The following is a 26,764-nucleotide window of genomic DNA, read 5'->3' on the forward strand; positions in this document are numbered from 1 at the left end:
GATTATGTTAGCCAAGGATACTAAATTACCTATAAGTGCTCTCTCAAGTCTTCCAATAGGTGTTTAGCTCAATCAATTCCTTAATCTCTTAATTAATTAATTAAGCCCCAATTTTAATTGCAACCTTATGTGACTATGTGAGGTTAATGAATATATCTCTATCTTATTAACAAAACCATCAATCCAACTCGTGAATTTCAAGTTCTTACAGGATTAAACTCAAGTTTTACACTCAATCTAGTCCTCTCAAGTATCAATCAAGTGAACCCAATGATCTTATTGGTGACCAATCAACAAGAAGCATTAAGCATAGAACCAAATCAACACAATCATATAATTAATCACAAATATAAAGGGGAAATGAGTACTTAATCCGTACAAGAGTTTAAAATACTCCTAGAATCAAAGTATTTAGCCACACATACTCAGAAAATCCATGAGAATATATATATATATATACACACACATTAGCACAAAATGGAATAAGAGTAGAGAAAGCAAGATGGAGAGGAAAAACTAAGGAAAGAAGCTCAAATCTCTTCAAAGCTCCAACTCCTAGCTAAATCTCCTTCAAGAAGCAAGCCCTAGTGATAAGAGCCTTCGTCATTCGCCTTGGGGTTTCCAATAAAAAATAAATCCAAACAATACAATGCAAAACTTATGTCGTTTCACTTTGAGGAGCCTTTATTTGAAATCCTAAGCAAACTAAGTATCAAAAATAAAGAAGTGACTTGGAAAGGGATTGATTTTCTTTTTAACTAACTAATTGGCAAAATTTAAAAGGATACAAAATGAGTAAATAATTTTTAGATTTTTAGTTTATAAAATGGATATGAATGAAATAAACAAAGAGAATTAACAAGTGACAGGAAATGGAAAAGCAATCCTCTAGCGCAATGATTAAGGCTATCATTACTTCAATTAATTTGGGAGTTAGCTAAATTCAAAAGACTCTAAAGGCCACCTCTTAGACTCGGTTTAATTAGAATAATCAATACCAAGACACCTTGAATATTAATTACTCACAATTAAACTGTTTCAGCACAATTAGCCAAAGAAAATCAAAGAAAAACAATTAACATTTTTAGTCCAATAACCAAGCCGCCTTAAATTACCACTGAATGTTCACAATAATTTGAAAACATAGTCTGACCCAGTACAATGTAAAGAAATTAAAGCTAATCACAGCATAATGTTAAATGCTAATCAAAGATTCCAACAACTACAACCAATCTCAATAAAAATATAAATCATCACAGCCCATTCAAACATTATAAAATTCATTATAAGACCTAGAAATCACAATTACAATGAAAGAAGTAAAGATCGGAAGAGCTCAAACTCCCCTTTGAAGCTCTAAGTTCAAGCCATAACCATTGCTCTAGAGAATTGGAAGGATTTAGCTGCTCCTAACCATCACTACAGCTCCACCAAAATTCCAATTCGGTTCAGCCATGAAGAACAATGAAGATGGAATCTGGAGGAGTGATTTCACCGTGGAAGCTCACTGTTTTCTGGTCTATGGTGCTGTCACGCCGTCGCTGATCTGTCTCTGTTGGCCGCCACTCCTCTGGTTCTGTTGCGCAACGCAGAGAGGAAGAAGATGATGGTACCGCACACGTAGCCGCCAAGCGCCCCTCGCGTCCTGGTTGTTCGTTCTCCCTCTTTTCTTTTTCTTCCGCCGCCAGCTCGTGAGCGCGTCCTCTAGTCCTTCACACCGAATATGAAGATGGTGATGATAATTGCATATTAGATTGGGGGGCAAAACGTTGCGTTTTGCTCCCCCTTTATTATTATATATATTTTTATTATATTTTTTCTTTTTTTCTTTTTATTTTTAAATCTTTCAAAAACCTGCAAACAAAATTCAAGGATAAGGTAGTATTAATTGTCCTCAAAAATCAATTAGTCACAATTAAACCAAAATATGACAATTTTACCCTTATAAAATAATAATTCAAAATAAAATATATTAAATCAATTAACAATCAATTAAGGCCAAAAGGACTAATTAAGTTGACAAAACCCATATAAAAGATATCAAAATATATAAAAATAATTGAATTTGTCACCTAGCAAAGCCAAATACTTCCAAAAACCACCCAGAACTGAAGAATGGCGGCCAAGGTCAAATTTGGGGGGCTTAAAACCTAGAATTTCCTGACTTAGTGCTTTTGTGTGTCTTGCTATCAACGACTATGCCGCGGCCTGAAAATTTTGCATCGCGACCGTGTTTTCCTCTATTTCAGTTGGGCCACAGCCAAGTCAGAGTGTGTTGCAGCTCATTTTGCCTGTGGAAAAATTTGTACTTCTAGCTCAAATAAGGAGTTCTACCTATGATTTGGCCTCTATTTGTTCTTCTTTGATCACCATAATATAATTCTTGAGAAACCTTGATCTTTAATTCCTTCTGAAGTACTTCCACGTGGCTTGAAACTTTAATTCTTAGACCAAAATAACCTTGCAAAAGTAGAAAACTTTATAAGCTCAAAAATAACAAGAAAAAATGCCAAAATATGAACAAATACATCTAAGAGTGCATAAAACTTAAAGAAAAAGTGTTGAAATAACATGAAATTCTAGAGATTAACACTCTTATATTAAGGAGCAAGGGTAATATCAGGAACTTAATAAGGTAGTAATAAATTATAACTTTAAAATCTTTTCACAGTTATTTATAATTGTCCATTTTAAAATTTTCATCTACAAATTTTAATTGAAAAACCATCCTTTATAAAATTATAAGAGAAGTCTCATCAAATAATAAATAATTGAATTATCTATATTAGATATGAAATTAATGAATATATAAACCAACCACACTTTGGCTAATGATGATGATGAGAATAAAATTAGAAAGTAGAAGACGGTTACGAGAAGTTAGGAGCATACACTCGGCATTTTTTTGGAAGAACTATCATTGATGATTCTGGATTATGTCTCAACTTTCTTTCTTTTTTTTTAATCGGGGGATTTATTAAAAGCCATTGTTAATTCTTGGTCTTATTTTAGGAAGAATTACTATGAAGTCTCAAATAAAAAACATAATTACTAAAAAGTTTTAGTGACAACAAAACGGCTTAAAATGACAAGTTCTAGAGTAGTAAATAATAACTGCTCAAAGTCCCAGTCACTGTTTCATTACCCAATACTACCTCTAGTTTTTAATATAAAAACTATTTTGACATTTAATTTAGTCATAAATATAAGACACAATCCATTTTGTCTCTCATATTTATTCTTTTTTTTTTCAAGATAGTCCTTGTAATAGTTACACATAATAAATGTTCCATCAAATGGTAGTTTTAGTTAATACACATGATTAACAAGGGTATTTTAGGAAAAATAACACTTATTTATTACAAATAACTAACTTAACTACTTTTCTTAATCACTGAAATTAGCCAACAAGCTCCTATATGAAAGACTAGGGGTAGCATTAACAATTAGGATGAGTTGAAAAAGGCCGTCAAAGAAACGAAACATTTTGGTAATTAATATAAACTAAGAAATAAAATTTATATTTTTATATGACTATGTCAAGAATTCGGTTAATAATAAAATTATTATTATTATTATTATTATTATTATTATTATTATTATTATTATTATTATGACGATGACGACGACAATAAGTAGAAAAAGCAGATGTGTCTGACTACCCCAAAAAAAATAGTGGTAATTAATTTGTGTTTTACTGTAATTTTATGGGAAAATCGCTTAAAAAGACGCATTAATAACTAAAATTTTTATTTGGGTCATTAAATTTATTAAATTCCTAATCAGGTCACATGACCCAAGGAGGGATTTTAAAATTTTGTAAAATAACTTTAATGCCCTTTTTATTAGAAATATAGAGAGATGAGAATTCTGTTATTCTCATGTTGCGTGAGAATTCTGAATGAGAGAAACTTGGCATATACCATTGCAAAGTCGGAAAATCAATCAAGTAAGTAGTGGTGAGGTAGTTTTTATATTAAATTTTCCTTCCTTATTGCAAGTATGTTATGGAGATAGAATATTGTTAATTTAGAATAGAAATGTGTTAATTGTGAAACAGAACGTGTTAATTTTCAAGGTTGTATTGTGATCAAGTTTTATTCAAAGACTCATTGCAAATGTGTTATGCAGATATAAAGTAGTTAATTTAGAACTAAGACTTGTTAACTATGTAATTGAACACGTTAATTTTGAAAGTTGTATTATGATCAAGTTTTATTGCAAGTTGTTATTGGTACAGAAAGTTATTAATTTAGAATTGAAACGTGTTAATTGTAAATTGGAACATGTTAACTTTCAAAATTATATTGTGATCAAATTTTATTCAAAAAATTATTGCAAGTGTTTTATGGAGATAAAAAGTTGTTAATTTAGAATCAAAATGTATCAACGGTAAAATAGAACATGTTAATTTTGAAGATTGTATTGTGATCAAGTTTTATTCAAGGACTTATTGTAAATGTGTTATGGAGACATAAAGCTTTTAATTATTTAGAAGTGAAACTTGTTAACTACGTAATTGAACTTTTTAATTTTTTAAGCTGTATTGTAATAAAATTTTATTACAGACTTCATGTAAATGTATTATAAAGATAGAAAGTTGTTAGTTTAGAATTGAAATGTGTTAATTGTAAAATGAAATATGCTAATCTAGAATTTTCTTTTCGTTTCTAATGAAAGGGGCATTAAAGTCATTTAATAAAATTTTAAAAATTCCTTTTTAGATCATATAACTTGATTAAGGGTTTGACAAATTTAACAACCTAAATAAGAATTTAAAGGGATTTCCCCTAATTTTATCGTGCCGGGTCCCTGAAAGATAACTTTCTCATGTGATTATAGTCTTGTGTGATGTCAAAATTATAATATATATATATATATATATATATTTCTGTGGACTTGGCGTCTTGAAATTTTTAAACGGAGTCTTGTAGCCCGAATTATTATTGTTTGAAATTTGCTGCTTAGATAGTATAATGCTATTTGATGACACCAATGGACCACGAATTAATTAATTGCACATCTCAAGTCATTTTTTTATTTGATAGAGGATTGATTGAAAGCCATTGCAAATTCTAAGTCTTTATTATATTATATTGCCTTTGGACAGATTATTATATTACATTGTATTGTATTGTCGATCTCTTTCATCACCACAGATAACATTTATGCCGAACTCAAGGGTCATTCGAGGGAAAAATCCAATCACATGGTTAACGCATTTATTTATAGCACAAAAAAGAAGTTTCAAATTACTAACTAAATTCTAAATTAAGTTTAGTTCTCATACTTCAATAGATTTTAGTAACACTTGACTTGTTAAAACAACACATTTTGGTAAGAATTTCTTATTTGGAATTTAAAAAATCTTCATGAGAATTCTAATGGGAAAATGGCAATCCCTCACTTGTTATTGGTTTTTTTTTGTAGTAATTTTTTTCCTTAAAATCTCATAGCAATTCTCCAAGTATTGGTCGTTTGGTCACTTTTATCAATAGCAAGTTAACCCAATAGCATGTCACCCATTATGTTTGGATAAGGTCACAGACTTAAGTTTGACATTAATATGTTTGATTGCATGCTGTATTTAAATTGTGTGTGTGTGTGTGTATATATATATAAAAGTCTCTTTTTGATATTCCTTTTAAGTTTACAAAGTGACTTGCAAATAGTTATTTAGATAATGGCAAATCATTGGAAGAGGGATCCAGATACTCCCCTTTTTCTTCTTTCTCTTTTGCTTCTCAAAACTTCATATTCACTCTTAGATCTAATAATTAAATGATAAAAATTTAATATTTTGCTTCACCAAAAAAATTTAATATTTTGAAATTGTTATTACAAATATAAATTAATAATTTTAAACTGTTAAAATTTGGCATAGACAGTGCATAACAATAATATAGAAAAAGTTTTAAAATTTTAATTTGTAAAATATAATAATAATAGTTTTATAAAATATTAAATCTCAACTATTTATTTAATTATTTTGATCTATAGATTCTGAGAAGAAATAAAGAAAGTGAAAGCATCTTATTTCTTGTGAAAGAGACATATGAAACTTTAATACTCCTCTAGTCCTTAATATATAATCTAATTGTTAAGTTGATTTTGGTTTTAAATATAAGACCCATTTCTCATATTTATCAATTTTTCTTAAATTACCCCTATGTATACTCCCTCAATTATAATCAAGTAAAAGAGGGAAAGAGGATATTAAGGAAGATGATTATGGTGTTTTAGAAAAAACGTCATATTTCTTATAATTAACTAACTTACCTAACTTTATCAAATTAGTTAAATAGGTCTTATATTAAGGACCAGAGGAGTACTTTACTTAATATCAGCACTCATATTCTCAAATGTTTCGATTAATATATACATTTCATCTTTTAGCAAAATTTTTTGCACCAAACAATAATTAAATTTTTCTGATAAAGTAATTGTCATTTCTCCTTTTAAGAATTGTATGTAGTTATTCTCACGTTTAGGAATTATATTAGGCCTATAAAAGTAGTAACAGAAGTATAGTGATGGGCATATTTTTTCTTTTTTGAAATTTATGTTGAGCAGGGTGGTATAATCTTTGGCATCTTTCGTCGATTATTACACAAATATGATGAAATTTTTTTCTTGGGTTTGATGGCAAATTTTTTAAATTATTTTTAGTTTGTTGCTGCTGAAGAGTCAAGCAAATTTAAATTTGACAACCAATTGTTCGCCGTTGCTGATCTGGTGACAATTGCATCGTCAAAACGATATCCATTTTTATATTCTAATAACCGATGAAAAAAAAAAGCACCTCTTTTGGGACCAATCAAGTCATTTCATTTAACAAGTCCCATCTGCAAACCAGTATCTATATTCATTAACCAATAGCCACAAACACACTTACTTCTACTTATATTTGTATGAAATAAGAAAGGCATTTCTTCAGTAAAATAAGTGAGATATATAATAATTATATATATGTATGTGCGTTTGTGTTAATATAATCTTTAGTGTTTGAAATTTGACATCGTTTTGGGTTTGCTCCATAAAATTTGATTTTATTTTGATCAGCATAAAGACTTTTAATTCCTGGAATAGTATTTTTCAAAAACCATAATTACTGGTTTCAAATTTCAAGGACCAAAATCAAAATTTAAATATTAGAAATGATATCAACCATACATACATACATGTATATGCAACAAAATTTTAAAAATATATTATCACGCAGCCATATATATATGGATTAATACAATTTTTAGACTTTAAAATTTAACTTTATTTTTTGGTCTCTCAAATAGTTTTTTTAGGTTCTGAAACAAGGTTTCAAGAACTAATACCTGTGGTTTCAATTTTCGAAGATAAAAACTAAAACAAAGTCAAATTTCAGGAATTAAAGGAGATATCAACCATACATATTTGTATATTTAATATCAACGTCAACGATTATGTCTAGCAAACAGTACAACCAAATTTTAAAAAAAAAAAAGTGGTCATGCAGTCATATAGTAACTGAGTACAGCTAACAGCCTGGACTTTATTTTTTATCATTATTTTCTTTATTGAATGTATTTTTATAATAAAATATAAATGGATGCACAAGATGTCCACACCAAATGACCATCCCTAGCTGTACTATAAATTATATTGGCACCCATAGTTGATTTGCATCATCAAACAATATGTCTTCTAAACACTTCTTCCTAGTGTTCCTTATGGGAGTGATGTTTCTCATCACTTCAGGCTTTGCAGATTATAATCAGCTTGAAGTTGCAGAACCACAATATATGGACCACCCACCAGCTGATAATGATAATGATATACCACCAATTGTAGCCTCTGTTGAAAATCCATCACTTCAAACTTATAAGCCTGAAGTCGCAGATGAACCACAATATATGGACCACCCACCAGCTGATAATGATAATGAAATACCGCCAATAGTAGCCTCTGTTGAAACTCCTGGAGGGCAATCTCGTTCCAATGCAAAATATGCGAAACCACCCATTCATGTTCTTCTTAAGAAACCACTTGTTTAATTACAAGCTGCAACATAATTATGCGTGGAGACGCCCTCAAGCTATCAGACCTAGAAAAATAAGAGGGTATGTCATAGGATTTTATGTATGTTGATCTTGCTATTTTGAAAATAAGCGAGTAATCGGTTGTATATTTTGGTGTTATACAAATAAGCAAATGTGTGAAGGCATTATTTATACGTCTCAACCTAATTATAGGCATTGCTGGTAGAACATTCTATAATCTTAAAATTAAATGCAATACGCTGAAAAATAACAATACATGATAGAGATTCAAAATCAAAACAAAATATATAGTTGCCTAAAAAATATTTTTGAATCTTCTCTAAGAATCTAAAAGTCCTTATTAACCGTTATCCCATATTCCATCATTTTAATTTGAATTGTGATGAAGTTATATGAATGACTCGGGGTTTTTGGAACAATTTATACACAATGAAGTTTGTTCTGCCTAGCCCTCCCCCCCCCCCCCAATTGATTATCTGATAAAGTCAAATTCAAGTACTGTCGAATCTAATTGAGGGTAGCTCTTCAAAAGACGTTTTCTTTATTCACGCGAACTCGAGACCTTATGCTTACGTATCAAAGCCCCTTCTATTAGGACTAACACCTGTTGTTTATTTTGCGTAGCTAATTGCATGAAAAATATGGGTTTTGACTTTTGAGTGCTCATGCAGATTTATGGTTTATGTGTTCATGTGTGTGTACATAGTACATACTGTTATAAATTGGATTGGTTGTACTGGATGTGGCATTAAGCGTAACTTTGAGATTCAAGTGGAATAGTGTGGGGGGGGGGGGGAACAAGTAAGAATTAAAATTCTACGACATATATAAAAGCACTCTACGTTCATGAGAGAAAAAGAGCGACAAAGATTACAAAGACAATCTCTGTTTTTTTTTTTGGTTAAAAAAACCACTTGAATTATTCAATGAAGATTTGTAATTGTACTGTTCGAGTGCTTTTACAATCAAGATTAATCAGCTTTTGGCTTCTAAATCAGATGGGTCAAAAGCTGATCTAGACGTGCCAAAAATTTTAAAACGTGGCTCCAAACATACCCGTAGTGTTCGGAAAGCCCCATAATCAATTAAAATAAGCTCTTTTATGTTTCGGCATGCATACACATGGTAATAACCTATCAAGGGTTAAGGTGCAAACCCATGCCGAATTCGCAAATGTACATTTGGAAGTTGGAGCCATAATGTTCTTTTGGATGTAAAAATTTAATGAAGATTTCAAAAGGGTGTGAAAATTATTTTATTAATGTTTAGGTCTAGTATTGTATCTACTATATCTTTTATTGTAAAGAAACTACAAATGGTATTTGTCATATTATAATATATTTAGAATTTTGTCTTCCAAATATTGTATATTGTAATAACCTATAAAAAATATCTAGTTATTCATATTCTGTTTTGGGACCAATCAAGTCATTTTCATTCAGCAAGTCCCAGATGGAAAGCACTATATATATACACTACCAACCATATATTTGCATGAAGAATAAGAAAAGTATTACTTCACAAAATATGTTAGATATAATATATATATATATATATATAAAATCTAAATTAATGATCAAGTCTTCCAAATAGTACAACCAAATTAAGAAAAATAAGTGTTCATGCAGCCGTACAAATATAGCGGCAGAGTACATTGCCAGCCTGGACTCAATTTTTTTAATCATTATTTCATTTATTAAATGCATTTTTATAATAAAATATAATATATTAAAATATAATGGAAGCACACAAGATGCCCACCCCAATTGGCCACACGAGTTGCTCTATAAATTATATTGGAGCTCATAGTCTATGATTTGCACTCACAGCAAAAGTTTAGCTCAACAATGTCCTCCAAACACTTCTTTCCAGTGCTCCTTTTTGGAGCGGTGTTTCTCATCGCTTCATTTGAAAATTCGGAGGCTTATCACCGCCGGCCACCACCAGCTGCTAATAACAACCATCCTCCGGCCGATAACGATAACATCCCAACATTAGACTCATCCTCTGCTGAAATTCCGATCATTGATGAGCAATCTCACGACGACAAAGCAAAATATGAGGGACCATCGATTCATGACCTAGTCAAGAAACCACTTGTTTACAAGCCTCACTTTTGAAACCTACCTACTTTTGAGTGGAGAAACTGCCAAGCTATCAGCCCGTACATACAAAAATAAGGTAGTGTCATAAGATTTTACATGTATATATAGTTTGGTATTATAAGTGAGTATCATGAATAATAATTAAATGTATTAATTTTAATATGTGTGTGTGTGTTTTTTTTAGAGCATGTTTGGTATGTCAATGGAAGTGGGATATTAATTTTAATAAATATGTGTATTTTATTATAAGACCAAAATACCATTATTTTTTTGAGAAAATAAAGCACAATCCCATGGATTGAAGCTGAACCAGATCCCAGGACAACCATCCCTTGCCCATGTGACCACCGTCCACCACCGTGCATCGAAGTTGTCCCACAACAACACAATCAAATCACCCAAAAACCATCGTTCCTTTTCCTTCTCCTCCTCTAGCTAACTATAAATCTCCAATACACCAATTTTTTTGGGGTTTCGATTTAAGCTTCTTCCAATCGCAAACAATGATAAAAGGAAAACCAATTCTTCCAATCGCAATCAAAGTTAGATTTCATTCACTTCAACTACTTTCAAATACAATGTTTAAAGAAAAATTGAAGCAATCAGCGTAACGGAACCTGCCGAAAATGAAGAAGACAGAATCAAATCTTGAATGGCGCGTGAATCGTAGAGCATAAATCCAGCAATCTGAGGTCTTCGTCGTCCTGCCGCAATCGATGAAGACACAAACAAGAGGTCATCTCAGAAGAGATCGAGAACTTGGAGATCCGTCCTCCTCCGTCGCATTCGCCGTCTTCCGTCTCTTTGCGTTCACCGTTGTCATGCTCAATCGTCCTTGGTGTTTCAATGGAGAGAGGGTGAAGGGGTAAAATGGTCACAGAAGTGAGTTCCATGGAACTGGAACCCAGTTCTTATGGGGGAGCAAGGAAGTGGCAGCTATCATAGTTGATGGAACTGACATTTCCATGGAACTGGCTTCCCTCTTACCAAACCATCCAATTTTTCACTTCCTGTCCCAATTCCAGTTCCAAGCCTTCAATGCTACCAAATGGAGCATCAGAGTGTTGAATGATTTATGCTTCTTTTCTTTGACGATGCTTTGGGGAAGAAATGATAATTGAATAATTGAACCAGTAAGAATCTAATATTGGGAAGCAATATCTACAATTTTTTGTTTCGAAGACAATGGTTCGTCGCTTCTCCCACCGTTCCTTGCCGTCAGAGTTGCCGTTGTCAATGCAGCATTTTGATTCTTTTGGCATGCTTTGATTCTGAGTTTTCCAGCTTCACTGTGCCATCTTTCCCACTTGCTTTGTTCGACTTTTGGTGGTTAGAAGGATTGGAGTTCGTCTTTTCTTACTCTTGTTTGACTGTTGATGTGATCTTTATCTTCCTCTCCTTTAGACTCTTAGTTTACTGCTGTCGGTGATGGAGATAAGTTAGTCCTCCGCATTTTATTTCTCTGTTTTGGATTTAATGTTCGTATTTGTGCTGGGCTGTGAAATTTTTGGTTTGTTGTGGCTGTTATGAAGTTTATTAAGACTGGAACAGTGGATTAATATGCTTGGTCATCTTGTTGGATATTTACTTCATATATGGTGTTTGTAAAAATGTTTAGGAGAAAGTTTGCTTAGAAGTCATGCTTTGTCTATTGAGTCAAGATGCTTGTTCGGTGGATGAGTTTGAATGATTACATGATCTTTGATGGATTGAATGATGATAATGGTGAATTGTGGGTTGTAACGTGAGTAGTTTGAAGATTATTCTTGCAATGTTGATGGTATCCAAGTAACGGGAGAATTGAAGTTCAACATGAAACATTTGATTTGTCATTTAAGGACCAAGTTAAATTCCTCTCATGTCCTTTGGGTTTAAATTGATAAGGATGTTGTGTTGAAAATGGCACCCAATACGGTAAATCTTGTGAGATAAATTAAAAGTGTAATGTCCATCCTATAAGAGCTATTAGAATTTGGGAGTCAAAATAGCAAGGAACATAAAACCGGACCGGGTATTAAACTGGTCGAAACAGTGGGTCAAGGGTCAATGGGTCAGATCAGGGTTAAACCGAGTTAAACTGATATTTATATTTTCAGTTACGGTTCGGTTTTGCTCACCCCTAGAGAGAATAACACCGAACCGAACACCGAACACCAAAGGAGGGAGTGGAGAGGTTAGGCTTCAAAGTTCAGGAGTTGTTCTCTCTAGGGGTGAGCAAAACCGAATCGTAACCGAAAACTGAACCAAACCGAATTTAATTCGGTTTTTTTTTTTTTGGTTAATTTTTTCGATTATTTCGGTGTTCAGTGTTCAGTTCGGTGTCCATAAAAATTTTTTGGTTATAACCAAATAATTGAATATACTATTTTTTTTAAATTTTTTCTATCTTTCTTAATTTTAGAATATCACGGTCCAGTCATACCCAGACCCAATACTTGGTCTGCCTGACTCCTGAGCCCAAAGTTGAGCTCTAGCCCAGTGCCCTCTCTATTAGTTAGTACTCTCATCTCTCGGTCTCTCCCTCTCATAGACTGAAACACCCACTTGCCAAGCTCCTGCCCTAGATCCCGCCAGCCCAGCTCTTCCCTGCTACTAGTGTGCCCCTCAAGCTCTTGCCCTAGATCCCACCGGCCGCACGCGGCACGCCACAGCCTCTGACTTCACCCTCCTTCATCCTCCCCTTCTCAGTGGGAGAAGATCTGAAATCGCAGCATCGACCTCCCCTCCTCAGCAGGAGATGATCTAAAATCGACCATTGTTGCCTCTACCTCCTTCGTTCGTCCCTTCTCAGCTTCTCAGCTTCTCATTGTTCGTCTCTGAGAGCTTCAGGTTTGTGGGTTGTGGCTTCCGACATCCTCTCCTCCATCATCTTCTATTCAGACTTTGGCGACTCTGCTTTGTCTCTCAGTGTCTGTGCGCCTCCAAATCGGTCGATCATGGCCTCCCTCCTCAACTCCATTGCTCGGATTCTGAGCTTCATTGAAGCCTTCCGGCACATCTCCAGTCGAAAGGGGTAACTTCAAGTCCTCTTCCCTATCTTTCAACTCCACCGCTTCTGTTGCCCCTTCATTTGGTTTTCAACCATCGTCGCCTTCTTCTGAAGTACAAGGTATGTGGGTTGGTTCGTCCCTATTTTGCATCTTGCCATGCTACTATTGCTTGTTTACAGAGCTGAATTAAATATGGTTAGAATCATTTCTTTCCTTGCAGTGTTCTTAGCTAGATAGAATATTAACTAACTGATTGAGTTAATTGATTTGTCATGTAATTCAATTTTTTCTCTCTCCACAGAACCTGAAGCTAAACAACTAGATTCCTCGTAAATTTGATTTGGCATGTAAAAGCATCATTAAGAAAATTCAGCCCGAACCTTGTCCCTTTCTGTTGTTTTGCACTGCACTGCACAAATACCTCTCCGGTTAGAAAATGTAAATTAAAAAGAGAGATTGATTACAGATGGGAGTTATCTATTCATTATAAATTGTCCTCATTTAGTTTCTTATATAATTTGATTGATTATAGGTGTCTTCTCATGGTGAAATCATAGGTGATGCTCAAGTCGGGGATGATGGGGCTACTCAAACAACAAAGCCTTCAATGCCGGTTGCAAGTGGGACTACAAAAAGAAAAAGCATGAAGCCAAATTATATAAGAATTTGGGGATAAGGATTGTATGGAATTTGTTGTAATTTTGTTAGTTTGTTTGGATGTTAATTAAGTTTGGATTGATGCAGGAAAGATGAACTTAATTATTAGTAATATATGTCTGGAATTTAGAACTTTTGTTACACCTTTCAAATATTTAAATTCATTGTCCAAAAGAAGCCCAAAAAATTCATAATCTTACTATTTACCCTTTTTTTGGCATTCCAAATTAGTATGATACGTTTTATAAAAAAAGCCCAAAAAAGGGCCCACTAACTGAACAAGCCCACTAATCGAACCGAAAATATTTCGGTTATTTCGGTTCGATTAGTTCATTACATTCGGTTTCGGTTCGGTTTCAAAATTATGATATGTTCGGTTTTCGGTTATTTCGGTTATCTTCATTAACCGAACCGAATAACCGTTTGCTTAGGCCTAATTCTCTCAGTCTCTCCTCTCTCTCATTCAACTGAAGCACCGAAAGAGAAAAAGAAAAAAAAATATGCCGCAAATTTCGCTGTTTTTTTTAGCATGGGTATTTAAGTAATTTTTTTATAAAACTGAACAAAATAACTCTCCTCTAAACAAGACAAGGGTTAGAACCTATAACCTTTGGCCTCCTTAGCAACCTTTATTACCATATATCTCCAAGCTCGGTTCAATACTCAAGCTACAACAATTAATATAAGTATTGATTAATTTATTATGAAAATTTCAAGATTATTACACTTATGGAGTGCATAGTCACACCACTACTACAACAGAAACTTTTTACTTCTATTCTGAAGGGCTTTTTACCTCTATTTTTTTGGAGGGGGATATAAAAAGAAGGGACATAAATAAGTATTCACATTTCACTTCTATTTTGAACAGATGTGAAAAGTCGGACTTTTCTTGTCTATCCAAAAATAGGTGTGAAAAGGGCTACTTTTCATGTCTGTTTTTAGGAAAATAGAAGTAAAAAGTGGCTCCTTTCCCTTCTGTCTTCAGAAAAAGAGAAGTAAAAAAATGACATTTTCTTTACAAAAAAGAGGTTCTTTAAATCACTTCCAATCCAACAAAAAAATGTCCTATACTCAAAAGTCACTATATAAAGAAGATTTATACATAAAAGCATAATAAGTCAAATCACAACATATATATTAATTGTAGTGTTATATAAATACTCAAAAGTCACAATAATAATGTAACATGAAAGTATCTAATACAAGTAAAATCACAAGGCCATTAGAAAGGACTGATTGAGATCAAAGTGAGTATTGACAGTTATACTTATGGGAAGAATCCGTCGCTCTTCTTCAAAATCCATAGTTCACAACTTGTTCCTTTCAAATCCATAGCTTTTGTGGTTTTGAGATGTGAACTGCATGTGAAGGAAAGCACTATTTTAGAATTAGGAAAACAAATGAAGTTACACTAGTGCAAAATACAATTTAAAACTTCAACTTGAAAGTAATTTCAACTTATGGCCCGGAACACATAACGTACGGTTTCAATGCATGGCATAATTCATATGAGAAGGTTCAAGAATTAACAATAATCTCACTACCTTCACAGCTTGCATCTTGTGGCATCATAGTCAACTTGTTTGCCCAACCCAATAAGAGCTTGCAATTCATAGGCTCACTGCTGCAAACCCGTAGAGTATTGTGCTAACATTTCTTCAATCAACATTTGATACTGAGAGTCAACAAGGAGTTAATTAAATTTCAGCATCAACTTCCATAGAGAAACTTAAAATTACTTATACTAAAATAGTAATAAAACTGAAAATAATAACAACAACTAATTCTAATAATAAAATAATAAAATACTAACAAATCTAAATAAATCCTAAAAATCTAAATAATCTAAATATCCTAGATAATTCAAATATTCTAGAAATATAATAAACTCATAATTATTTTTTTTCCATGTCCCATTATTTCTCCCCTACTTGAAGAACTCGACTCCTGATAAGTTAAAATTGATGCACAAATATTGGGAGGGAAGGGAGGGGTAAAGAGCTTGGCATAATACTTCAATCTGGGACTACTTTCCAATGAGGAAGGTACCAAAAGAGGAACCATTGGCAACAATGAGCAACTGGATCTTGGATAGTATCTAGAAAACTTTTCCAATGTACAAGATACCGTTGGAGTGATTTGTTCAATAATAAGGCAATCTTAGGAGGTGTATGTTTCAAACGAGATGGCACTATAGAATAATGAAACTGATTCTTGCTGGCCACAATATGAGAAGAAACTACTTACACTTGTGCCAATCGAACAATCTGATCAGTATTTGAAATTTTTTTTACTGTTAACGATAACAAGATCAAGGGTCTTGCTCAATTGAATCACAGACATGTCCAGTGGTGCCTGTTGAGTACTATGAATGGGCTCTACATGAGTTGTAGGCACCACTTCACTTTTACAATATCTTCTTTCGTGTTTAATGAATGAGCTTTGATCCTTATTAGTTTAGTTACTTGGAGAGCCTTTTCCACTTGATTCTTTGAATTACTGATGAATTTCATAAGCTTATCAATTCCCTCATTAACTCGTTTTTCAAACTTACTGGGTGCATAGTTACATGATTATTTCCAGCAGTCAAGTTTAGCTTCAAGTTATTCTATTTGCACCTTGCAACCAAGTTGTCGTTACATGACATACTCATAACAGTAATGATATGTAGAATTAGCATAGTATTAGGCAATGTAATCATCACAATCAACATAGTCATATTGCACCTGGTTGACATACCGGTAAGTGTGAGTAGTGTATCTAGTACAGTCATGATCAATATCCTTATATGGGGTGTCATGTGTATAGTGAAGCTTTCTGTAAAGGTATTCTTTATAACTTATATTTAAAACTAAGTAGCATAACAATTCTTTTCTTACTCTCTCCTTTTTTTTTTCCCTAAACTAACTTTTCTACCATCTAAATTTTTCTTCTCCCTTTTTAAATTTCCTTCCCTCCTTTTTTTTAAATTAGAGAGGCTAAATAAAACAAATAAATATAATAAAGAAATTGAAAAAGAAATATATCCCAAAATCTTTCAATAGCTTAGGAAGGTACATAATTGAAGAATGGCCAAATGGCTCAAAAGTGTAATTTTACAAAAATGGGTCCAAAAGTTTAATTCCCCCTAAACCTGGGTTTAAAGTGTAATTTTGTCGGACATCTGGGTAAAATTGTAATTGTTTCCAAAAATTTGGGTCAAAGTGCAATTTTTTCCCAAACTTTGTGCAACACCTCACTTTTATATATATATTAATAGGATCATTTTAACGTCTGTGAATCACTAACGCCAGGTTTCCGTCCTGGGAAAAGACAGGGAATTTTTTTTTTTTCCTTTAACATTAGAATCTGTTGATCAAATATTTCAAAGCTTCAGATAACTAATGAGTGATCCAATATCAACCCTGCTTTCAACTTAATCTATTATCATCTAAAATAATTTCATACTATACAATCTTATAATATTATATTAAAAATAAAGCAACACTCTTGGTTGACAGCATATACGTGCACCTGGCAATGCTCTCTTCCTTCTTCTAGAGGATACAAAATAATATTTCCATAGAGCAAGTATAGTTACTTGCCCATATATTTTGCTATACAATTTACAGAATTATAACAGGTATCTCTGCTCTTCAACCAGCCCATCTTCTTCTTAAATAACCTCCTTGTCCTTCTAGCTACTAGCCTTCACTGTTCATCATAAATTGGGGGGGTGAGATTCCGAAGAATCCCCGTAGTAGTAATTTCCATCAAACAAATGTGCAGATCACATAAAACATGCAAAACAAGCCATATGGAACAAAACCTTGCAAGCTAATGCAATTAAGCATTTATGCGCTATGACAGATAGACAAGCTGAATAAATAATGCGCAAATAATAGGCAATCACTGCCGCGCATATAATTGGCATCAATACCCCATGTCGGTTAGACAAGCTGAATAAGTAAAGCGCAAATAATTGGCAATCACTGCCCCATGTCTATCAGCTACACGTGATCACGGCTAAAAATCCATGCAAGGAATTAAGGATTACATGTTCTCATGCTTTTTGAATAGCAATATGGCACAAACAGACATGCAGCAATCATACACAAGTGTAAGGGAGGAAAGAATTACTACCTGGTCCGCATCCCTCCAAATCAAACCTTACCGTTCTCCTTTCTTTCTACTTCTTGGTGGGCTTGAAAAAAAACCTATCTATTAGTAAGGGTAGATCAGTGCTTGATCCAACGGTATCTCATAAATTAAATAACTCTTTAAATCCCAAATCTTCTTTAATCTCTACCTTACGTAGCAGTTGATCATCCTGGATTGTTTTTCTTATTCAACTATTCTCTTGGGAAGGCTTCCTTAAGCAAATATCTAAATTTAAGATTATTTTGCGACCAAACAGCCTTTAACTTTAATTCTCACTCAATCCTTCAATCTTTAAAACTTCCCATTATATCTATTCTATTACAACTAATCTATTTCCTTACTTCTCCATATCTTAAATTCATGAAAATCACTTCACAGCCATAACATGCTCTGTCGGGGGATTCAAGAAACAGAGACGAAGAGAAGGACCTTTAGACCGAATACACACACGCAAAACATATATATGTACACACTTATATTTATCAGTTTCGGCCACCAAGAACCAGAGCACCGACACAGCCTTTCAGATATCACATGCAGATAAGAAGATCAAAACGCAACTCGGTTTTCTTTCTTCCCAAGATCTTAGAAACCGACATCCATAGCTCCAAAAATTAAGCCCCTGTTCGGTAATCTCAAAACAGAGCATCAACCTTACATGCAAGCCCAAAAACCGATATCATACACTTCAATCGGCCATAAAACACTAGCTCACCGAAGCTTGTATCCTTTTACTCACTTTCTCTCACTACCCGTCTCTCACTGCCCCACTATCAAGCTCCCTAACCATGCAGCAAAACCCAGAAACGAAGACGGCAAAGGAACACGTGAGGCTCACCTGAATACTTGATCGGTTTGCATGCAGTTGAAGTATCTTCGATCACCAAGATTCAGCACAGCATCTTCTCCCCTGCTCTCCCTCTCTCGCTCGCGCTCTCACTCTGATTTTCCATGGACACCGAAATGAATGAAGAAGTGGGTGAGTGTCTGATTGTTAAAAGGATGGAGCAACACGTGGGTAACCAGCTGTGTAATGGAGAAAGGATTCAGATGTCTTGAGGAGAAGGCAGCACGTGTTTACAGCATTTCTGGACCATTTTGCCCTCTCAAAATAATTATTTCTCCAATCCTATCCCTTCTCCTATTTTTCTGAAATATAAGATATATCCAGAAATTAAACCAAAATATCATAAATGGATCTTTCTTATCCATTAGCTTCTTTGACCCATAAAATAATTTTCCTAAGAATTTCATATCAAAAGTCAACTCCTGACTATTTTTCTCCTAAAATTATCCATTAAAATTATTTAAGCCACTTTTTGGAGAATGAACTTTTCCAAAATATCTCTAAACCCTCAAAATCATTATTCCATAATTTTCCCCCTTTATTTGGCAAATAAATAATTTTAATAAATTTTTCTCTTTTCTACTCATCCTAAATCATAAAATTCGGGGTGTTACACTTTGGGTCACGAAATGTAAATTTTGTGAAATCCAATGTGATGCACGAGTAATTCACTCGTAGACGTTGAGGAGGCACATGGAGGGGTGTGGAGGCTCTTTTTGATTTTGGTCAACTTTGGGTTCAGATCGTGTTCATGAGGGCAATTCTAACTATACTGGTGGTGTCGTGATTTGACATAAAAAATTCGGGATCTGGGACTATTGGCTGACGGTTATGGCAGGAAAGTCATGATTTGGGAAATCTGATCAAATTTGTTTGCACCGGTGAGGAGGATGGTGGTGGAGACGCAGCAATGAGACGTTGGAAAATCAACAGATGTGTTGATGCGGCGGTTGCGGATGGTTTGAGGGAAGCTGCATTTAGTTGTCAAAAGAAAAGAGTTTAGGCACAGAGAAAAAGATAGGAACCTAGTTCTTCTTATGCCAAATTGATAATTTATAATTATTTTAGAAATATAATAAAATCATAATTATTTTTTTCATGTCCTATTACTTACCCTCTTTAAAAAAATATTGAAAATAGGACACCAAATTGAGAAAAATTAGGATTTACCAAAAATAAAATTGAATAAAACACATTGCACCTACCAGCCTAGACTTTATTTTTCATCATGATTTTCTTTATTAAATAATGTGCTTTGATAATAATATATACTATTCCACAAAAATTGACTTCAAGATACTAACTACTACTAGAAAAATATGTTAGGATATTGAATGTATTAAAAATTAGCTTAAAATACTGGGTGCTATTAAAAAAATACTTTAGTATGATGAATGTTAGATGCTAAGTATTACGAAAAAAACCTTTTAAAATATTAGATATTATTGAAAAATATTTCAGAGTAACATGTGTTAGATATGGGGTGCTAGTAGAAAAATATTTTAGTATGCTGAGTGTGCTAACAATTAATTTAAGACAATACAAAAATATTTTAGGGTCCCAAAACAATGTGGTTTTGGGCAAGCAACAAAAAATCGAACTAGATACTAAACTAGTTCAGAGCGTGGTTCAAAGGTTAGTGAGTTAGAACAGGGTCAACTCGAGTTCAAACTGATCATATTAAAATAATATAATTTAATTAAAAATATCAAAGTATAACAATATTAATAATTACCGATGACAAATTATAAGAAAATACAACAGTGGTTTGATTATAATAATAACAAGATACAATAACATGGAGAATTTCGATTTTTAAGATTCCTCATTAACTAAAATTAATAGTCATTGATACCAAAATTATTATTAAAATTCATTCAAATTTATAGTGATTGAGATATTAGGACCTGAATGAAAAAAAAAAAAAACCAATAGTAAGGTAATCATCCAAACTGGTTCATCACCATTCACACCAATTTTTACCGGTTCACCCTCCCCCAGTTTGATCGGGTTAATGCCGATTCAAGTTGATCTATTACTTGAACCAAGCCAAATCACTAGCTAATTTATCAGTTTTTCCGTTGAACCACATCATTCAGTCTAATTTTCACTGGTTTTGGGGGCTAAAAGATGGTAGCAAGCGGTGAGAGCATAAGAGAGAAGCCCAACTCATTTGGATCCGTTTAAAAATTGCTTTTATGCTTTACGAGATTTTTTTTTTTTTTGGCATATTTACTTTACATGGTGCAAAATAGATTGTCTACAACTAATTCGAATGGGCGTAAAATGCCAAAACTGTCAAAGGACCCTTATGTTTAGCTTGGGATGGTTGATCTTGTAAACAGGATATGTTGGTTGGAATATGTATGTCCAAAATTCACTTTTGATCCCAACCGACCTTGAAATTTGAGTCCCTTCCTTGGACCCAAGAACGCTAATATCCAAACCTATATATTTGGGCTCAAAGATAAGGTTTACGCATTTCCTGAGCATTACTTAGATCCAAGTAAGGTAATGCCAAGATTAATACACGACCCGTGGCAAATTTTGATAGCAAAATTGACTTACAAATTACAATAGGTGATTGTAAAATTTAATTATTGAAAGAAAAGTTATTTTAAAATTTTTAATTGCCTATTTAATCAAAAAAAGTTTCATGATTCACAATTAAAAAGGAAACTAGATTTCTATAAGAATAGTTTACAAAAATAGCTTTAAATAGTACATAATTACATAAAATAACGTGCGTTTCCAAGTGCCTTTTTCAAAGCCTAAGAAATCATTTCCTTGAATGGGTCAGGTATACCTTAATATAGATAAATTAGTAAACCAGAGAAGACAAACAATCACATGGTGGACTTGTTCACGGTAAGAATGGTAACCGGATCGCATGCTTCGCCAAAAAGCTAAACTTCATAAACTTGATGCATAACACCTTAGTGGAGCAATTTTGAATCTTTGAAAAGCTTGAAGCTTTAACAGAGACAAGGACTAAATATTAGCGTTTAATAAAGATTCGAAGCCGTGATCGTTCAACAAAAGATATAAACCAAAATAGCTTCAGTGTCTACCAAGACATCTAAAATGGTCCTTGTGGGGTTTTCTTCCCAAGGATGGCTTCCCAAACTGAAGATGAAAATGGCGCCTTTTTGTCCAAAAATTCTCTAATTGCTTTTTCATTAAGATTAAAACCCTTTTCCATTAATCTTCTGACAACACCCTGAGCTTCGGTTACGCCTTTTTCCTTGCAGATACTGTCAACTAGACCTACAAAAGTCAATAGATTTGGAGAATGACCTGCTTCTAACATCTCCATGCAAAACTCAATAGCATCTTGCGATCTGTTACACTTGTAGAGTCCTTTTATGAGGACTGTGTAGCTGAAAGCATTTGGTGAAATGCCATTGTTTTGCATTTTCCTGAAAATCCTTATTGCATCATCGGCTTTATGGGCCTTTGTGTAGCCTTCCACAACGGCAGTGTATATGACAACCTCTGGAATAGTACCTTTCTCCCGCATCAAGCCAAAAAGTTTCATGGCCTCTTGAACAAGACCATCTTTGCATAAACCATCAAGCATAGCCACTGCATTGGGGATTAGACCAGTTGCCTTCATCTTCTTGAAGATCTCATCAGCATCCTGAGGTATAGAGTCTGGAGCTGGTTCATCAGGGCTTGACTTTTTCTCTCCTTCGAATTGGCTGCTTCCTGCATCCTCTGAGGGCTTAGATCTCTTATTATCAAAACCAAGCTTGAATTTCTCAAGAAAACTTTGGTCCATTTTCGGGGCTTCCTTATTTGCTCCTACACCCATGTTTCTACCCCGAAATCCAGCAGTGGATTGGGAATATATATTTGACTTTTCAGCATCACCGAGTGGGCTATCAGATCTTGGAGTGAAAGAACGGGAGCCTCTGCTAAATTCTCGAAAATTCGGAGGAGGCTGATCAAACTGGTGGTCACTTCTTGAAGGCCTATTTGGAACTGGTTCCGAAGGATGCTGTTGGATTCTGTCACTGGCACCCTTGTCATCAAAACTTAAAGACCCATCAGGGTCTCTCATATGTCGTTTGATGAAGCAATTATGGTCATCAGAGGAACTAAAGTGGCGTATGGTCCTAAGCCATGATGCCTCTGAACAAGCACAAGAGAAGTGCAATGGAGAAGATGTGCAACGTGGAAGAGAGAGCCTGTAAGTGCTGGAGGAGGATAAAAGCCTATAAACTTTCCTTTGCAATGCTGGCACGTAGACCTGTTCATGGATTAGGTTTAGCAGAGAAGAACTAATCTCCAAATCAGAAGTAAATGAAAATATAGGGAAGAAATTAGCAGACAACCCAATACAGAATAATAATCAAGTAAAAAGGATCCAGGAAACAAGGGATAAAAGGATCAGATTATTTGAATTTTTATACAACCTGCATAGAGGATTGGATTATCATATATTTGAACAAAGACATAAACCTAGAGGGATATTTGAGTCAAGAACAATGGACCCCAAAAAAATCGTATTCTATTTAATTGTCTAATTAGACAATAAACATTAACTTTTAGCTATCGCTTTCAATGTCAACAGATGTTACCTAAGCAATATATGATGTTGATCGTTGCATTTGTCAAAATAGGTGAGCCAATTATTCAATTTCTGAAATCTAAAACTTAGGTGCACGAAAGCAAGCTTGAGGAAAGGAATTTAGGTGATCTGAAATTCCAGTACCCAAACCGAAGTTGAAGACCAAGTAACAATAGTCATGGATGGCTGTTACAGTTTAGTTAAACTTAGAATCACACAGAGAGTAAAAGACCCCTTATTTTAAAAGAAGTGGTTGTTAGGGGAAAGGGAGAAGATCACACATAAGACAACATGAGCTACTTGACAGGAACAAATTGTGTGAAGAGAAAATGAAATTTTGCATGAGATTAAAGATAGTGTCACCAAGAATTTATCACAATTCTTTTCCTCCCCGTTCAAATTCAAAAACAAGGTTAAGTCATCAGCTTTCACAAGGCTAGGAATTAAAAGATCAGTACAGTGATACAACGATATGACATTACTTTAAGTCAAGGCTCTAAAATCAGCCAATCAACACTAAAAGGTAGCAGCTTAACTGATAAGCATAAAATTTATGCTGGCTCTTCACTGTTTTAGTGACCATAAAGATAAAATACTGATGTAGGACATGGGAAAGTGGGGAGAAAAGAGAAGAACAAAAGGAGAAGTGGATGGTGTATAATCTTAATAACATTCAACAGGCCATAGAGTTTGAAAAATGATAAACCCCAGGGCTATTGAGACAGAAATATAAATTAATTTTAAAAAATAACCTAGATATCTTATTTTAAAATAGTTTAAAGAAAATCCAAATTATTAAAACAAAGAAAATCACTAAACACAAAATAAACCCAATTAATATATATATATATATATATATACTTTTCTATACATGTCTTCGGTTTTGGAGGGAAGAGAGCTTAGATGACACAAGGCATCATCTATGTAACGAAACTCTTCCTCGTTAGGGAAGCTTACCCCTTCAATATCACTAAGTTGCCCATTCCGCAGACAATCATGAGAGATTTTTCTGTTTGGGAATAGCATGCTAGGGCTTAGTTAGACATTTTGGTAAGGATGAGACCATAGCATTAGTCAATGATAGATTTTATTGGCTTTCCCTTCAGTATGATGTTGCCAGGATTTTGTCCCAATGTTGTACCTAACAAACATTGGAATAAGGCTTCTTATCAAATGAGATCTCTTACTAAATAATATATTGTTCGTAGAGCACATTGTCTGATCCATGAAGCCAAACCCACTTAGTGAAGGCGTATTGTAACTGTTGTTGTACCACCTAACAAATATCTAGGAGGGGAAAGGGAAAAGCGGAAAGAGGGAAAGAACTGGGGAAGAATGGAGGAATAAAAGATAAGATCGGAAAGACGAATAGGTAGGAAATAATCTGAAACCTACTTAATGTCAAACTTGTTGACAATTACTAAACACAAAATAAACTTCAATTCTAAGTTTTCCATCGCATTCCTTAGTTTACAAATTTTGCATATATGAAGATAAGTGGAATAAGGCTTTGTTGTTCTTGTTGTTGTTGATGATAAGTGGAAGGAATATTTAATAAACAAAATCACATACAGAGAGATAAGGGATGAAAATTTAAGGATGCCGAAGATTTTTCTTTTCCTTTTCTTTCTTTTTTTTGGGGGGGGGGGGGGAGAGTTGAGTTGAGATGCGTAAACCAATTTGTTAATGCATTCCTAGCTGGCGGATACTTCTTGTGGTTCCAAAGTTTTACGGGAAAGAAATAAAAGATGCATACATCAACTTAGAAGGCATCAATCTCACTCCTATGTAGAGTCAAAAGTAGAATAGACATATAGATATATCAGTCTAAAGCTCAGGAATCTCGAGTTGTTGCTAGATGAAAAACAAAAACAAGTGAAACCATCATTCAGGTGCATACCAGTGCAATTTAAAAGGAACCATAAGCAGGAACTGGGGAAAAAAAAATGTTGAGATGTGCCTCATTAGCTGACGTGGATTAGTTACTGACTATTAGGAATTAGTTGTAGCTCGAAAATAATAATGAATAGCCTGTTTCTGTCAAAGTTTGTCCTGAATATTTAGCAGCATAGTTGCTGTTTTAGTGGATATGAGTAAATTTTTCTGTTTTTATTATCATTTTACATATTTAAATCGTCATTGGCAGATTCAATAAACATGGTCGTTGGGCATAGTTTACTGTGCTCTATCTTCAAGTTTTTTTTACTTCTTTTGAGGATTGATTTCTAAACCCAGCAATTTTAGATGTGCAAAGAGCTTACCATCTGCTTGTTTTGTATCTATCTGCAACTTGTGCTGGAATCAGATCAACGCAGCTCTCAAAAGCTTCAGGCTACCTGAAACCAATGGAAATTAGATCCTTGTAAAGCATATTGAAACGAGATTCTTCTATGAATACGTGATACCAATTAGATCTTTTGATAATTACATCCGGGATGATTAAAGCAGAATAACGTTCCATGCTTGGTAAATATAAAATTTTGAGCAAAAAGTGTACATAAAACTAAAGACCAAAGCCATTGCAAAGTGGCGACCAAAATTCTTATCTGCATTTCCTTTTAAAGGAGCATCACTATCAACCCACTCTCACCCCATGCCTAGGCAAGCCAAGCAGTTAAAAGGTCACATAAACTCTTTCAGCTTCTAAAAAGGCAATATTTACCCGCCCACAACTAGATTAACAGAATGTGTTTTATATTGCATTGTAGCATCCAACTAGTATACCCTGTAACGCAATCTTTCAGACTTTCACAAAGAATTTTAAACAGCAACAAAGGCAATGCATCAAAAGATAGATAACCAAAATAAGTTGATGTGAATAACTTTGAGATTGAATTACAAAACATCAAATCACAGAAGCGAAAATTAAAGTAAAGAATAACCATAGAATGATGAAGTACAACGCAAACTGCAAATGTGCAAGTAGCTCACATTTTTCTGACATTATTCGTCACTAGCTAAAAGCTTTTCATTCCAAAAAAATAAAAGCTTTGTCAAAAAAGATAATTAAGAAAATGAACGCTCCTAGACATTTTTTTTGGGTGAAAATTAACCTATTTTCAGTTAATTTCCCCATCTCCAGAAGCATTGGCTGCAAAAAATACAGAAAATTACAGTGATATCCCTTTCGTAATCCCTACAGCACCTTTAGAGCACTAGCTTATAAATGATTTGTGGTGATTTCAGGTTGAACAGTGAAGCTAAGTTTTTTACTTCCATGCCCAATTTTGATCAAAACAAGAAAGTGAGCTCAGTAATAGAATCACCCCAATGTGATAAACACAGAATCTGAAATCTTCAAAGGGAATCTTCGAGAAGCAAAAACATGGTAGAAAAACAGCTCAGATCGGGGGTTCCGTTTGAAAAGACGCCGAAGGGAAGACACTCACCCTGGAAAGAAGAGATGGTGGACG

At 33.9% G+C, this 26,764-nt stretch overlaps 1 protein-coding gene and 1 long non-coding RNA gene across 3 annotated transcripts; one reads left to right on the forward strand and one right to left on the reverse strand.

Annotated features, from left to right (window-relative positions):
* The first annotated feature begins 12,676 nt into the window (after window positions 1-12,676).
* Window positions 12,677-13,879, forward strand: LOC114757137 (uncharacterized). Its single transcript, XR_003741540.1, has 3 exons — window positions 12,677-13,250; window positions 13,433-13,569; window positions 13,664-13,879. It is a non-coding gene; the product is annotated as an uncharacterized LOC114757137 (long non-coding RNA).
* A 7,790-nt stretch (window positions 13,880-21,669) lies between these two features.
* On the reverse strand, window positions 21,670-26,764 carry LOC114757112 (pentatricopeptide repeat-containing protein At4g38150-like). Of its 2 annotated transcripts, none has more exons than XM_028946104.1 (3): window positions 26,741-26,764; window positions 25,613-25,687; window positions 21,670-23,030 (listed from the first exon to the last, which is right to left on the reverse strand). In XM_028946104.1, exons 2-3 carry the CDS (start codon window positions 25,613-25,615, stop codon window positions 21,858-21,860), a joined length of 1,176 nt encoding a protein of 391 aa, XP_028801937.1. In that variant the 5' UTR covers window positions 25,616-25,687; window positions 26,741-26,764; the 3' UTR covers window positions 21,670-21,857. The 2 variants fall into 2 exon arrangements, with proteins under 2 accessions (XP_028801937.1, XP_028801946.1); XM_028946113.1 differs by lacking the exon at window positions 26,741-26,764 and adding an exon at window positions 26,618-26,676.

The sequence above is a fragment of the Neltuma alba genome, unplaced genomic scaffold (assembly GCF_004799145.2).
Source record: "Neltuma alba isolate B1F8T4 unplaced genomic scaffold, ASM479914v2 tig00001427_pilon, whole genome shotgun sequence".
NCBI lineage: Eukaryota > Viridiplantae > Streptophyta > Magnoliopsida > Fabales > Fabaceae > Neltuma > Neltuma alba.